General features: G+C 34.4%; 1 protein-coding gene across 2 annotated transcripts in view; it reads right to left on the minus strand.

The window, feature by feature from the left end:
- The window catches only part of LOC103151658 (SH3 domain-containing protein 19-like), a 28,018-nt gene that overhangs the window by 11,590 nt on the left and 903 nt on the right, over positions 1-15,525 (minus strand). For both annotated transcript variants that reach the window (XM_016681684.1, XM_007571835.2), the window contains exons 2-5: positions 6,245-6,281; positions 3,569-3,609; positions 1,995-2,061; positions 800-935 (exon numbers count right to left, since the gene is read on the minus strand). In XM_016681684.1, the coding sequence (XP_016537170.1) occupies positions 800-935; positions 1,995-2,061; positions 3,569-3,609; positions 6,245-6,281 (281 nt within the window). The remainder of the gene's footprint in view (positions 1-799; positions 936-1,994; positions 2,062-3,568; positions 3,610-6,244; positions 6,282-15,525) is intronic.

The raw sequence follows: 15,525 nt of genomic DNA on the forward strand, positions 1-15,525 counted from the left end.
CAAATAAGCTGCTGCTGGCCACGCCCCCAAACTTAATGCTTACACTCACACGTGAAAATGGCTGCAAACAGATCCAGAATTATACAACCGGACACCTTTGAAAAGCATAACCAACAAGAATGCAGCAAGTGGTTTCTGGATGTTAAGTCAACAACAAAATATTTGTCACTTCCAGCAGCCACTGTACAGCACATACGGTGGTAAAACCAGCCGACCACACACACTGGAGCTCAGCTTGGGTTGCTAGGTGACGGGTGGAACTCTGTTGGGGTTGCTAGGTGACGGGTGGAACTCTGTTGGGGGTTGCTAGGTGACGGGTGGAACTCTGTTGGGGTTGCTAGGTGACGGGTGGAACTCTGTTGGGGGTTGCTAGGTGACGGGTGGGGCTTCTGTAGGGTTACTAGGTCAGGGGCAGTGTCTGGACATTTGTGACGTTACATTTAGAAACTCACTAACCACATTTAGTCACATTTTGTAATTTATTGATATTTATTGTTACCCTCTTTGACAAACGGCAGAGAAAATAATGAAACTAAACATATGAACAATAGGGACAGTTTTGTAGGCTCTAAACATCATTATTGTGTATCAGCATTCTAAAGTTAAGAAATGGATCCTCATAAATGATAAATGCCCATGCCTACTTCAAATTTAGGTTGGCAAGCAGTTAAAACACAGAACACCAAGAATGGATGTAATTTAAACACACAAGTAAATGACAGTAGCGTGTTTGCTGCTAAATCTCCCACCATGTCGTAGAAATGGACTCTAAAGTTGTCGTTTATCATCCAAGCCTCACCTGAATCGTCGGAGCGATCGTGGGTCCCCAGATCTGTGCAGGCGGAGGAGGAGGTGGAGGAATCCCTCCAACGGCTCCAGGAAACCAGGATGTGGAGGGCAGCGGCTCTGCTGCCAAGATGGTGATCTCTGGTCGCCTAGCAACCGACAAACAACAGGAAGTCATAAAGAGAGCGATGTGGCAGGGATGCACAAATCAAATCAGTTAGTTTATAAAAAGAACAAGGAGTCAGTTTGTAAAAATGGCTTCAGCTGATTAATTCAATTATGTCTTTCTATTCAAGCAGTGAAAATAGTTTGTGTTAATAAAGATCAGTCAAAGTTATCAATAAAAAAAAATAGATCCTTTCTTATAATTAATATTTTTTTCTCAAATGGCACTGTTTGAAAGAAAAACTATTTCTGGACAACCACATGTCTAAACAGATTGTGAAGTGAATATTTTTTAGGTTAAAATTGTTTTACTGTATATAAAAAAATAAAAAACAAACTGAATCATGTTCTGGTATAAATCTTCTAAAATATTTTACATGACAGAGTATCAGGACTAAACTAAATTATTTAAAATACAAAAATAAAGTCATAATATTAGTAGAATAAAGTCTTCAAGAGGCTCAACGTTCTTCATTTTAATGTATTTTTTTATGTAGGAGTTATAACATTTCTACCTCTTTCTCCTAATGTTGCAACTTCACTCTGATAATATGACTTTTTGTATTAATGCAACTTTTTTGGTGTTATGATTTACTCATACTTTGACCTACTGTTGTACAACTTTATTCTCATAATATGACTTAATTATTTTTTCTCTGAATATTTTGACTTTATTCTTGTAATTATTTTTTTTTCAACTGGCTCCGATATTTCATGATAACTTTAACACTTGAAACTTTCTACATGTTTTTATTTCTCTTCAGGTCATCATGTTTGTGATGGGGTGGCGCTTCAGAGATGAGGTTCATCTTGATATAGTTGAATTTATCCTAAATTATAAAACTCCTAAAAGTAGTTTAGGAAAATGTAGAGACTGAAAAACGGATCATATTTAACAAATAATAATAAGTGACAGTAATTAATGCTTTGTGTCTGTCTGACCAGTAAAACGACAGAAATGTCTTATAATTTAGTCCTGCTGCATGTTGGCTTTACTGCATTTATTTCAGCTGAAATAAATAATAATTATCCAGGAGTTTTACCTCCTGTCTCTGTCTCTGTCTCGTTCTCTGTCTCTGTGCGTCTCTGAGACAGTCGTGGACCTCGAAGCTGATGAGAGATTTAAAACAAAGTTAAAATAAAGCAACAGTAAGCTTAATATGAATGATTCAAGAAAGATAAACCCCATATTACTATCATTATGGTGAACCTGAACAATGTTTCAAAGCATGAACCAACATCTTTAATACCGTCACCAGAAAATCTAAAGTTAGTAGAAAAACGTCTCAAATGGTTTGTAAACATAACCAGAAGTTGAATTTAATGGTTTATTTTTTACGCATTTCAGATGTTTTCAACAAGATTTCATCTTACTGAACATTGATTATTTTAGGAAACTCTTTAAGACACTTCTACTTACTGGCCTTCAGTTTATTTAAATATCACAAATTCATAGTAAATGTTGAGATCCACTTTAAAAGAAAATAATTTCAATCCAATCACACACTGCAGAACAAGATCAGTTAATTATTCGAATGAGCTTCAACAGAAACCCACTGCATCAAGTTAAAACTGATAACCAGCTTCTATTCTTCAGCTTTCCTCTTGTCTTTATGTGTTTTAGTCTTTTTATGCTTTTTATCCAGTCTGTTTGGCATATAAACAAAACTGACGTAGCTGTTTTAAATTGGACCAAGCTTCAAGCAGACAACAGCATTTGAAATAAATCCAGAGCTTTTCCCCCTTCTGTCAACTCTTTATGTTGGGATTTATAACGCAGACGAGATCCGTTTTATTCAGGTCCAAACAGCTGCATTTAAAACTCTAAGAAACCAGAATATGACACCAGATGTCTAAGATATTTATAGCGTTCAATAAGATGGTCCAGCATCAAAACTTTGACCTGACTCACTTGGAAAAGCTTCAGATCTGCAGAATCAGGACATGTGGGTTATTTACGATACTAGAAACCTGCGTGACATCAGAGCAACATGAGGGAAGCAAAAGATGGGAAGTCGTTACGTTGTAAACTCTGAGCCGGGCTGGGTTTCAATATATCTGAAAAGGTCAAACTGCATGTTTTCCATCATTAAAGGCAACATTTCTCCACATTAACTAAAAGTTAAGCAACTCTGTAAACTTTAAATGGAAAGTTTGCTTTAGTTTGAATTTCTGGTGTTAAATTTCTGTAATCATCAGCATCTAACCTGGTTAGCTCTGATCAGGTCAAATACTGATGAACCTCATTGATTCTGCTTCAGTAAATGAATCACTGTTTATGGCTTATAAACATCCACCATGCAAATAATTATACATTGATTAACTTTGCAACATCTTCAAAAGTTCAGACAAATAGTTAGTAAAATCAAGTAAGTCTTTCATTTTCTTCTGAAATAAAAATACTACCTCTGTTTTTGTTTTTTGTTTTTTTTGACCTGACTTAATTATTTGGCAAAACAAAAAACAGAATTGGAAAGTCAGATCTGAAAATAAAAAAATTGTATTACCCACAAAAAGCCAAACAGTTTCTCTTCTAATCAAAGTTAAACTTTGGCTTCATGGCTGCAAACTTTGTGTTTCTGCTTCACAGGAAAAAGTCATGAAGTTTGTCACTTACTTCTCTTGATGACAGCTCTGATGGACGAGAGAGGACCCTGGCTGCAGACACAGGAAACATTATTTCACTTCATTCTGTACGTTTTACTGTTAAAAAGATTTTTATTACTTTTAGAGGCAAATTATCCTGATATCCAATTCTCCAGTACTTAGAATTTCAACCAGTTATTAACCCATAACAAATGCTAGAAAAAAAATTACCTTTGCAAAAAATAGTCATCCTTTAATGTTTTGAAACAAAGCAAGCATCAACCAATAAGGATGGATTAAATATTAATTACCCAGCATAACAAGAAATACACAAAATACATACAACAATTACCAGCCATCAGAAAGTTTACATGATTTTTTTTGTCAAATAATCAACATTAACATGAACACAGAGCTTAAAGTTTACCTCAACACTAAAATCAAACAGGTTTAAACTGAGCCAAAGTTGTTGGTTTTTAAAGGTAAATGTTGTGAAGCTGAATAAAAACAGAAATCATGAAGATGTTCCTGGACCTTTAACTCTGTTCAAGAGTTTCCCCAATAACAAAGACAAACTCATTTACACTGATGGAAACAAAGCAATTCACTTTGTGTTCTTTACAAAATTTACAATAAAATAAAAATTACTGCTCAAGTTATACAACGAGAAATAAAAATGTATAGATAGGGATGGGAATAATTAATCAACTAACAATAGTTTATTAGATCAAACGTCCTGTTTGATTAACTAATAACATCCACTCAAGAACAAATGACAGAAAAATTGTAACAAGATATAAAAAGACATGATGCCAAAAATCACGGTTGATTTTGAGGACTCTAAAAGTTTAATAATTTGAGAAAAACATATTTTTATTTATTCAGTCAGAACTTAAGACATCTGACAAAAAAAGTTCACATATATAATGACGTACAAATTTAAAGTTATGGAAAGATGGAGGGCCGACCAGTTTTTAAGAACTGGAGTCATTAGTCGATCAATTAACTCATTAATTGATAACTTGCATCTCTAATTAGAATTAAGTGAATGCAGTAAACGACTGATGCTGTATTAACTGTTTATTTCTGTGGGTTTTTGTACTTAATCTAAGTGTTGATACTGGCAAACAGTTTTAAAGCCTTTCCCTCCATTACATCATGTTTAGGCGTGTGTGTGTGTGCGTGTGTGTGTGTGTGTGTGTGGATAACTGACAGTAAAGCACAACAGAGTTTATTAGCAACTTCTTAAACATTTATTAACAGTGGGGTGACATTAAGATTACTATTAAATTAAAATCTGGAATATCCTCCATTGCTTGGCATCCGATGTGAAGCAGAATCCCGACATTCACACCAATTAAACGAACAGAGAACGCTCCGTTAGGCATATTTACCATTTGATGCTTCGCCACTCGTCTATAAATTAAGGTTCTCATTTCTGAATGTTCTGAAGGTTTGGTTTTACAGGAGAGAAAAGCTATTTCTAATTGCTTTACGATGCAGTTTAAGGCTGAGTCATCCTCTGTGGGGTTTAGTTTTACACTGGTTCACTTCTGCACTCAAAGCCGCCTTTGTTTTGCTGTTTTAAACGCGTTTTGCTGAAGGTCAGCTGCTTAAAGTAATTACTGCAGCCCAAGTCTAATAAAAAGTAGGTAACTTAATTAACACGTAAAACCAATTAAATTATTCAAAAGCTGATGGATCAAGTTCCCCTGTTTTTTATTGAATAAACACACACAGGCTCCTTTAACCCAGTGATTTATACAGGTCGCTATGCCAACCAGGAAACAGACTAAATACTTTTAGGAGTGTGTAAGAAGCAGAGACCAAATGGGAGGAAAGTTAAACTTGGAAACCTGCAAAGAAACAGGAGAAACGACTGATCTGCAGAGAAACAGCAGGACGACTTTAACCTCTGGAAGAAGTTTTGGTAACTCTTTATTTGAAGGCATGTGCATAAGACTGACATGATGACACCGTCGTAAACATGAAAGGGTCTTTATGAATGCCTTCTACTGTTATGATGAAGTGTCATTTCGTAAATAATGACACTTTTAATGCAAAGTTACATTAAAGTTTAATTAAAAGAGTCAATTTTGAAAGAATGAAGTTTATTTTTAGAGCACATTTCAGCAACAAGGAATTTGAAAGAAATTTACATCATAAAAACACAAAAATACAAAGTCATAAAACATTATATTTTTATGACATTATATTTTGTCAAGTGTCATCGTTACACATCAGATTATTGATTAATGTTTCATTGATTATGTTTCAAAATCAGCTCTAAACTGCTGGGTTTTAGTCTAGATTTAAAGGAACTCAGTGTTTCGGCTATTTTGCAGTTTTCTGAAAGTTTGCTCCAGATTTGTGGTGCATAGAAGCTGAATGCCGCTTCTCCATGTTTGGTTCTGGGGATGCAGAGCTTTGCTTTAAAACTGTCATTATTTACCAAATGACACTTCATGAAAACAGCTGCAAACATTCATGAAGGCTCCTTCAGTGTCATCATGTCAGTCTTATGGACACCTCTTCAAATAAAGTGTTACTTTAGTTATTCTTGATCCAAACGTTCATTTGAGATGATCAAAAAGATTCAGTATCAAACAGCATCGCTGCCTGAACCAGGCGGTTTTCTACATGTGGGAGAAATAAAACACACTTCCTGTTGGCAGAGACTCAACCTGTCAGCAGAGAAACCTCGTACCTGTGGCGATGCTCCGGCTTACGTCTGTCAGGCCGACCTGAGGAGAAACACAAAGCAACATTTACTTTATTAATGCTAGAAACCGAAACGATTAGCAGCTAAATGAGCTTCACAATAACCCCTAATAAAATAAAGTCTGATTTTTTTTCATATCAGATCCAATTTTGAATTTTTTCTAAGTTTCTTTTCTAAAAAGTTCAACTTAATCAATAAAATTGATTCATACTGGCAGTTTACTGGTATGAAACCATACTGACAAAATAAGCAATATTTTCCATTCAAAATTCCTTTTTGCTGCTAAATATTTGACATATGAGCTCAACAGCAAAGGTATTTATTGATGTAATGTTATTTATGCCAACTTGAACACAAAAGTATTTTCCACCATCAAATCAGATCAAAAGTTATCCAATAATGAGCCAAGAGAAAAAGTTGTTATCCATCGTTGTTTGGTTTCAGTTTAGTTTATTTTGCACAATTAAAATACAGATAAAAAATATTAAGAAAAAAAATAACAGTGGAGGAAGAGGCAAAATAGCATATAAAAAGATGCAATCAATTGATCATAAATTTAGGAATACAATCAGTAAATCTACAAAGTATTAATGGAAATTTAAATAAAATATGTAACAATGAAAAAGTGACGATCACAATTCTTTAAGTACATTTTTGAATAAAATTTAAACTTTTTACAGAAGGCCTGTTTGCAGACGACACTTGTGCGTCAGATTTACGGGCGTACCAGAAACACGCACATAAAAGCACCTTTGAATGTAAAATAAAAGGTGATTAATTGCTTTTTAAAAATGTACACATTAAAATCTATGCAAGTAATAAATCAAGCTTAATGAGTTAAAGTCCCAGCTTTAAAGAAAACAACAAAAAAAACATCAGAAAATGTTCAGGTTCTCAACTCGGTAGCAGCTTCCACACTGAAGAGTGGTAATCTGACCTGTTGGCTCTTGGATAAAGAGAACAGTCTGTTTATGTTCTGAATATCTGCTAAAGGGGAAAATGGTACCAATCTGGACACTTAATGCATTTCTAAGGATAAATATTATGATTTGGGGAAAGCAGGGGAAGAAAAACCCAGATCTGACCTTTGAACCATGTGATTCTGGATAGTTTCACACCAAAGTAAACTTTAACAGAGTCGACTTGTTGCTCTGCAAAACCAACATTTTTGCAGTTTTTCGTTGTTTTCTAATTTCAGTTTAAACAACAAGTTATCCAGGAATGTTAAATGTTAAACGTTTCGTTATTTAGTCTGGTTGCTTTGCAGCTACAGAGAAAAGTGATGAGCTCATCTAAACTTTGTTTTCCACCAGATGAATCATTGCTTTTATCTGCCCACTCATGGCTCCAGCTTTAACATGGACGCCACCTTCTCCCCTCCTTAAACCAATTCTTTCTCATCTGTTTTCGCCATAATTTGCATTTTTATTTCTCAAACAAGATGGAGAACAAAGACATTCATTAAGGTGGAAAATGTCACTCAACATTTCACTCTATTTCACCTAAATTTACCACATTAAAATGCAGAATATGCTAATCAAATGAAGCAGTTTTCTATTTAGTCTTGTAGCAAAGCATCACTTTAGATACGTGTCGAACTGTTAACTCAAACTTAGTCTCACATTTTTTTAAATTTAATGATGTAAAAAAAAAAACTAGAGAGGAAGATTTTCCTGTCTGGATGTGAACGTTTCCATTGCCTACCTCGTTCCACTGCTTTTCTTCACAGTCCAAACTGTAAACCAGGTCAGCTTGATTTCTCTAAGAATCTAAAAAAAACTAAACTTTAAAGCCTAAAAAGTATTTTTTGCTTCTTAGTTTTCTTCACGTTTTGCCATTTGAAAAGTTGAAAGTTAATCCCCTCAGGCTTGTGTCTGCTTTTCCTCTATTTTCCCAGCCTCTGAAACTCTAACCGGACCGCCCGTCAGCTCCGGATGGCTCCCCCGATTGGCTGGGAGCTTCCAGGAAGTGGGGCTGTGATTGGCTGCAGCGGGATTCTGCAGGAGACATCAGGGTTTTAACACTTCCAGATGTTTGTCTTAGTGTTGAGTTGGAGCTGCGCTGCAACACGCAGAAGAACAACGCAGCAGATTTCGCATGGCGCTCGTCATCGGTATGCTTTCTGCTCTCTAAGGAGGAGGTCAGAGGTCAAGGTTGAGAAATGTCCAGCTATATTTTACAGTTTACATCTACCAAGGGGAAAATAATTAAAAAGAGTTTGCAAAAGGTTTTATTTTAGAAGAAACTCAAACATTTCTGATCACAATTTTACTTTAATCTCTGAAATCCAGGCTTATTTTATTATATCCTTGTTATGAAAACGTAAAATACTCGGATTTAAAGCTGCTTATTATTGAGTCAGATACCAGCTTCCAATAAACCAAGAGACTCATCTTCCAAGACCTGGTTCACTCAGACATCTGTTGGAAAGGCGAGTTGAATGTTTTAAAATTAAGCCAATTATTTTCCAGCATGTTTCTGATAAAATGGTTGGAAAATGGAGTTTATAGAAAAAAAAAACAACTCAGATGACGAACAATTAATAACAGATTGACAGAAGAGTGATAAAACTTGAACTCTGCATGCAAACACTGGGCAGAAAATATCTGACAAGTCTGTTATAGCTCAGTTCTAATCTTTCACTTTGTTGCCAAATATTGGAGTCAGAAGAAATAAAGTGGAGATATGAGAGACTGATTTAAAACAGATTTGTAAAATAGCAATGATGTAATCTGAAGACCATCTTCATGGAGCTCAGATTCTTGTGATGCTTTAAAATCTCTTCCTGTTTTACACAGAATGTGGCAACAATGAGCTGGTGCAGAAAACCTGCACATTTTATCTTTATGATGCATTAAAACGTTGCTTTCAGTTTAATACTCACTTTACTGAACAGAATAAATTGTCCTTCTTGTGAGAGAAGAAAGAGAAGAAGAAGTTTTCTTTCAGCCAGGTTTTGCCCACCAACAGGTAGGGGAGGGGAATCGGTGCATTAATTGATTTAATCTGCAGTTTTTCAAACAAATCAACTTTAAATCTCAGGACGGTGATGAAAAGTTTTAAAATCTTTTTTTTCTGACTACATCTCTTCCGTAGACTGTCGTTTGTGTCCAGTTCAGTAGTCACTGATATTTTTGTGGAAAGTAAGTCCAATGTTTGTGGAGGAAATCCAACATATTCAGGAAAAAAATGCAGTTTGGGAATCTGAAATAGTGACGCATTGCCAGCCGACACGCTGCTGTTCTTAAAGCAGCCAATCCTGGAGCGCCGTTTGCTTTCCTTGGCTCTGATTGGCTGAAGAGGCGATATAAGGAAGACTATGGATGTTAGCTTCTGTGGTAGCACCAAGATGGTTTTCATTGTGTGTATTAATGCACATTAAAGTCTATTTGATGTTTTTATACTATTATAATCTGCAGTAATAAGAGCTTTTAGAGGAAGTGTGAGTATTTGATGACTAAAGGTATAGTTCTGTAAACTTTTCAGTGTGAAAGGTCACAGTTAAAAGGTTTATATTCGTATTTATTTCAAGGATATTTGAGCCCAGGGTGAAGAGTGTTATTTATTCTCATGGTCAGATAGTCTGGGAATGATATTTTGGCTAATATGCTGACCTTGTTGTTGATAAAATCTAAGATTTAGACTGTAAACATACAGGACTGTTCTCTACTTGTTTTCTTTGGAGCTCAGAAAGACAGATTAGAAGAATATATCATGATTAATCTTATTACTGCAACAGTTAAAGCTGATTTATCATCCCTCTGTTTATCAGTGTTTCTGCAGTCATGGTAACTATCACAGTGAGACATCGAGCCGACTCCATCGCAGCAGTTTTAATCTATTACAGAACAGAAAACAGGAGTTTATGTGCATCTTTTCAAAGACATTCGGGTTCATTGTTAATTATCCAAAATGTCCTGAATATAAAGTAAACATCTGGTTCTATTTAAGCTAATCCAGGAGTTAAGTATTGAAATATATCAGTCTCTGCATACAAAAGAATAATGAAGGACTTTCAATATATAATTTAACCAGTCCTGATGCATTTATGTAAACAATACGTAAAATATCTACTTTGACAAATTAGAACGAATAATTCATACTTGTTCTCATCAGGTTGAAAGAACAGAAATTAATTAATTAGCTATAATTTTTTAAATTATTTTTATTTAAAATATTTTCATCTTGTTTTATAGTTAATAAAATAATGTCTGCCTCCTCAGCCTGTCTGGTGATTAAACTGTAAAAACATCTCCATTGACGTCACCTGCTCAAGTTTCCTTCCTGTCCTGAAGGTCTGACATCCATCCTGTTCGGTTACCACGGAAACCCAACGACAACAGGCTGCCGTGCTGCCAAACGCACTTTACGAGAGTTTTACAAATGTAAATAAACACATAATTAAAAAACAAAATAGTGAAGTAACTAATTGTGACCTGGAAGGATAAAAACTAAAGAAAAAGTTTATGATATAGAAACTAAGTATTTGCTGTTTTTTAATGAAATGTCTTGTTTTTGTTGACAAACATGTTTGAATACTAAAATAGGACTTACTGTGTAAAGTCAAAAACAATAATCAACAATTAAAACTAGTGTTAAAATAATTGTAGCTTTTGGTGAGAAAAGGAGGATTTTCTTTCCAAAAGATACAATTATTAAGCTTAATAATATTTGTATATTTTGTAAAATATTAAAAATAAGTATATTTTACACATATGAGAGTAAACTTGAACAGTTCCAGTGTATGATGTCCATCAAGGGAATAAAAAATACAAATAAATAAACATTAAAGACATAGCAAGGCTGTCATAAAAGTTCAATTACTTGCAAAAAAATAAAAACTAATCTACTGATAAGAAAACAAAAGCAACGCTGCAAAAACACCAAATCTAACCAACTGTTTTTAGTCTGGTCTTAGTGCATATATCTTATTACACTTGAAATAAGACGAAACTGACTTACAAATATGTTCTCAGCAAGATATAGATACATTTACTTAAGACAATTTCCCTGTGTTGAAACTGAAATAATCTACCAATCAAACAAAAACTTTTTCATTCACTTAAATTATTTATTTAAAACAAACTTGTATATCTTACTGATAAGTTGCTTTTAAGTTAGTTTTGTCTTAAGTCAAGTGTACTAAGATATCTCTGCTGCTACTTGGTAAGATTTGGTGTTTTTGCAGTGAATAAACTGACAGTATAGTGGGAAAAACATTAAAACTTAAAACCACCTGCCCTCATATATTATTAAAAACAGAGATTAGATGCATTAAACATATTACAGGCTGTTCAACAGACCAGCCAGTGTGTTTTTAATCATGTCAATAAGGATTGAATATGTTGTGACCTGCTGGAAAAGGAGAAGCAGCTTAAAAACAAGCAGCAGCTCCAGTCAGACCAACTAGTGGGTCTCATTTGCATTTGGTTTTTGTCTCTGTGAAGCAGGTGAGACGCTGACCTTCCTTTATTCATGAGCCCTCTACTCGTTCTAAACCCTGTTATACAACCCGGATGCTGACCTTCCACAACATGAATACATTACAGCATCAAACCTGAGGAAAATAACTGGAGCAGTTAAGCTTTGTGCTTTTTTCACTTCAGATCCATGTTTAGGATCAAGGTTTTATTCTTCCATACGCTGTGGACTTTTACATTCACAAAAAATTCAAATTCTCCGACGTTTTGCTGAAATTAAAGTTGTTGATTTGTTTTAAATGCTGTTTAATGCTACTAATAAAATGCAAGGCAGTCAGACTTCTGTGTGAACGGTTTACTACGACCACAAAGCGAGGCACAAGCGCAGAAGAAGAACTCTTGACGTCAGACAGCAGCGCTCTGTTTACAAAACCAATAATGGACGCCGCCATCTTTAAAGTCAAAAGTTGGTCATGAACTGGTTCCAGTCAACGAGTTCATAACTGTAAGAGTTTAGACTTATATATTTAACCTGTTTCTGCCAGATTTATGTTTTACTTAATAAATGAAGGTTAAATTGAACATAATTTCACATTAATTTGTTCCTTTATCTGAGATGAAACTGAATGACTCTCTTCTCTATTGAGTCTTTTCACAGTTTTTCACAGTAGAACCCCAAACTTACTGTATTTTATTAAGATTTTAGGTGACTGGCCAACACAGAGCAGTGCATAGTTGTTTGCTTTCTTTTAATTAATTAGCATTGGTTACTTTCCGCCATTGTTTACATCTAGATTTACTGCGTCTTTCTTCTTCTGGTGCAGAACGGCGTAAAATGCGACATGACCGTTTAGACTGCAGGCACTTCCAAATCGATCTGATACACATTTACCAATTCAGCACAACATGTTAAAATGGAACAAATCGGATGTTTTGAGGATGAAAAGATGGAAATTGGGCCGTTCAGACTGCCCTAAAAACATCAAATATTGGTTTAATTGTTCCTGACCGTAGCCTTGGTTACGTTTTAGTTTGGCTACTTCTTTTTCTTCTGTTTAACTTAATCTGCTTCAAAGTGAGTTGGTCTAATGTAGTGTATTGTTTTTTAATATTTTTTAAATGATTTCATTTATATTTTCTGTTTCTTTTAGCTTTGTTAATCATTAAACTTTACTAAATTACATCTGAAACATCTACATCTGTCGCAACAACCAATAAATCAATTGTAATCAACATATAAATTAAAAAACTCAATAATTTCCATTTGCATAATTTTATGCCATTTTCTACTAAAAACCGGATGATAAAAATCTTCAGTCTGCTGTTTTGGTCTGTACTAGCCTTTTTTAAAGATCAATATTATTTGTTCTTTTTGTTTTTGATATGTAAAATGTCTTTCAGTTCCAGTGTTAAATGTTCATTTGAATTGAAAACTTATTGATCTTCGGAAATCTGAATTGTTTATTGCGATAACTTCTGGGACAATTTATCGTGATGGGCCTAAAGATATTCAATATATTCTATAAAACTGATGAAAAGCAATAATATTCATCACACAGTTATTATTTTACCTACAAACATTTCAACATAAAGCTGTTTCTACCTTTCAAAATAAGAACACTTTACAGACATGAGACTAAACAACAAGGCCGTTGAATTTGGAGCTGAAACAAAAGTCTAAAACTGTCACTTTATATCAAGGAATGAACAGCCACCATATGTTTTAGTAAGTTATAATTTTACGTTGAAAATAGAGACATTATGACTCTCAGTGGCTCTTGACGGTTAAAGCCGCCACCACAACACTTTAAATCCTGCTGACTTCCAAACCAAAGTCCTTCAAAAACAACCTCAATGAGGAACAAAACAATGACAGCGGCATAAAAATGCTGTCATGGTGGAATATAGATGTTTAAAAACCCAGCTACATGTGTTGTGTGTAATTTTTCTACAACCACCTTAACCACAGGTTGTCGTAGACAGTAACAAACAACATCTAGAACAGGTAAAAGGTGTAAAATTGCTACCTTATGTTTCTATGATTGAGTCCAAAAAACATTTTGCCAAGCAACAACAGATGCATATAATCAAACAGCTGTTAGTGTAGGAGGAGAAAGTGGTTTCTTAGTTTGGTTTGGGCGAGTTTTGACCTGCACAGTGATATGACTGAATGTTGTGTTAAGGATTTATGGCGTTGGGTTGAATCAGTCCACACCCACTGTGAAACCGCATGGTTTACCCACACTCTCTCTGAGTCACTGAGTGCAGAAAGGAAGTAGCTAAATTCAAACGTTAACCTTCAAAACAGGTTTATAGTGAGATAACATCAATAATCCTGTCAGATGTTTTCCTTATGCAATACCAGACTAAACATTTGGCTCATGCAGTTTCAAACTATAGCAAGAAACTTGGGGCCAACTTGTTGCAAATGCATGTTTGTCCAGCAAGGATTCCAGTATTTACGACTTAAGAGGATAAAAATAAAGAAAAACAAACATTCAAACAATATTTTTGGTCAATTGACAAAAGTACCAACAACTGGGCGATAAAATATTCTGAAAACTATTACAGATCTGAGCAGACATTTTACAGTCGGTCGCTCCGATCAACTAATCAGTAATTACGCTGCCGGATGCACCGTCGCTTTACAAAAAGTGAACTTAAGTTTAAAGAATTTCCTGATAACAACATGAAGAAAACATCAGAGTTGGGTAGAGTACCAATACGTTGTACTCAAGTAAAAAGTAGCCGTCCAGGATATTACTCAAGTAAGAGTAAAAAAGTATTTTGTACTTAAGTACTGAGTAACATTTGATTTCGTCTTTCACAATGATGTCAAGCAAAAGAAACTCATAAGCAAATTCTGGTCCTTTTAAAACTAAACTTATAAATATATAACATAATTATAAAAATTAAATTATTATCTCAAATCTTTTGCAGATAAAACACTTTACATGGAACGCCACAACCAATTGGGAACGAGTATAGAGAGTTTAAAGTACTTCCAGTAAATGGTGCTTATCTATTCATCTGACCTCCAACAGCCTCAATAACATTAGAACAAAGCTGGTGTAGAGACAAGAGGTCTCACTCTATGATAGACTGTAGGGCTGAATCTAAATCTCATGGACGCTTCATGTTTGTTCAAAGATATATAACTGAAAGTAAAAAGCACAGTGTAGTCAAACTACCAAACACGCCATTTTCAAATAAATGTAGGCAGGTCCTACAGGTCTACATAAACATACACATAATATTATTTATCTACTTGTTTTTATTCCCACTGAGAATGACCATACTATTCTAGTTTGATGTACCTTACGAGAATTTTAAAATAGTACAAGCTGAGTGTCATTTAGTTTCTCTATCATTGTTTTAATGGTGAAAATACAATCTATACAAACAAATTTAATCTTTAACAGAATAAAAAGGACAACAATCCACAAAATTATATTTATTATAGCTACTAAAAAGACTAAATGTTACATTTTCATTTCTATGTTTCACCAATTTCACATATTGTTGGGAAATTGGTGTCCCAGTTCACTGCATCTCAACTAAAGTTCTACAGCTTTTTATTTCTCTTTCTCACCGTTTACGTTTTAATTATGTTTTTTAAATCTCTTTCTCACATTATGTTTTTATTTTAATTATGTAAAGCACTTTGAAATGCCTTGCTGCTGAAATGTGCTATTCAAATAAAATTTGATTGATTGATTGATTGATTGATTGATTGATTGATTGATTGATTGATTGTGGACCATAATTAGATTATTAGAAAGTCTTAAACCATTGCTAACACAATGTTCGACTAGTTAGCAACAGAAACGTTCAAAGAGGTTCAAA

Source organism: Poecilia formosa, unplaced genomic scaffold, assembly GCF_000485575.1.
Source record: "Poecilia formosa unplaced genomic scaffold, Poecilia_formosa-5.1.2 Scaffold288, whole genome shotgun sequence".
NCBI classification, from domain to species: Eukaryota; Metazoa; Chordata; class Actinopteri; order Cyprinodontiformes; family Poeciliidae; genus Poecilia; species Poecilia formosa.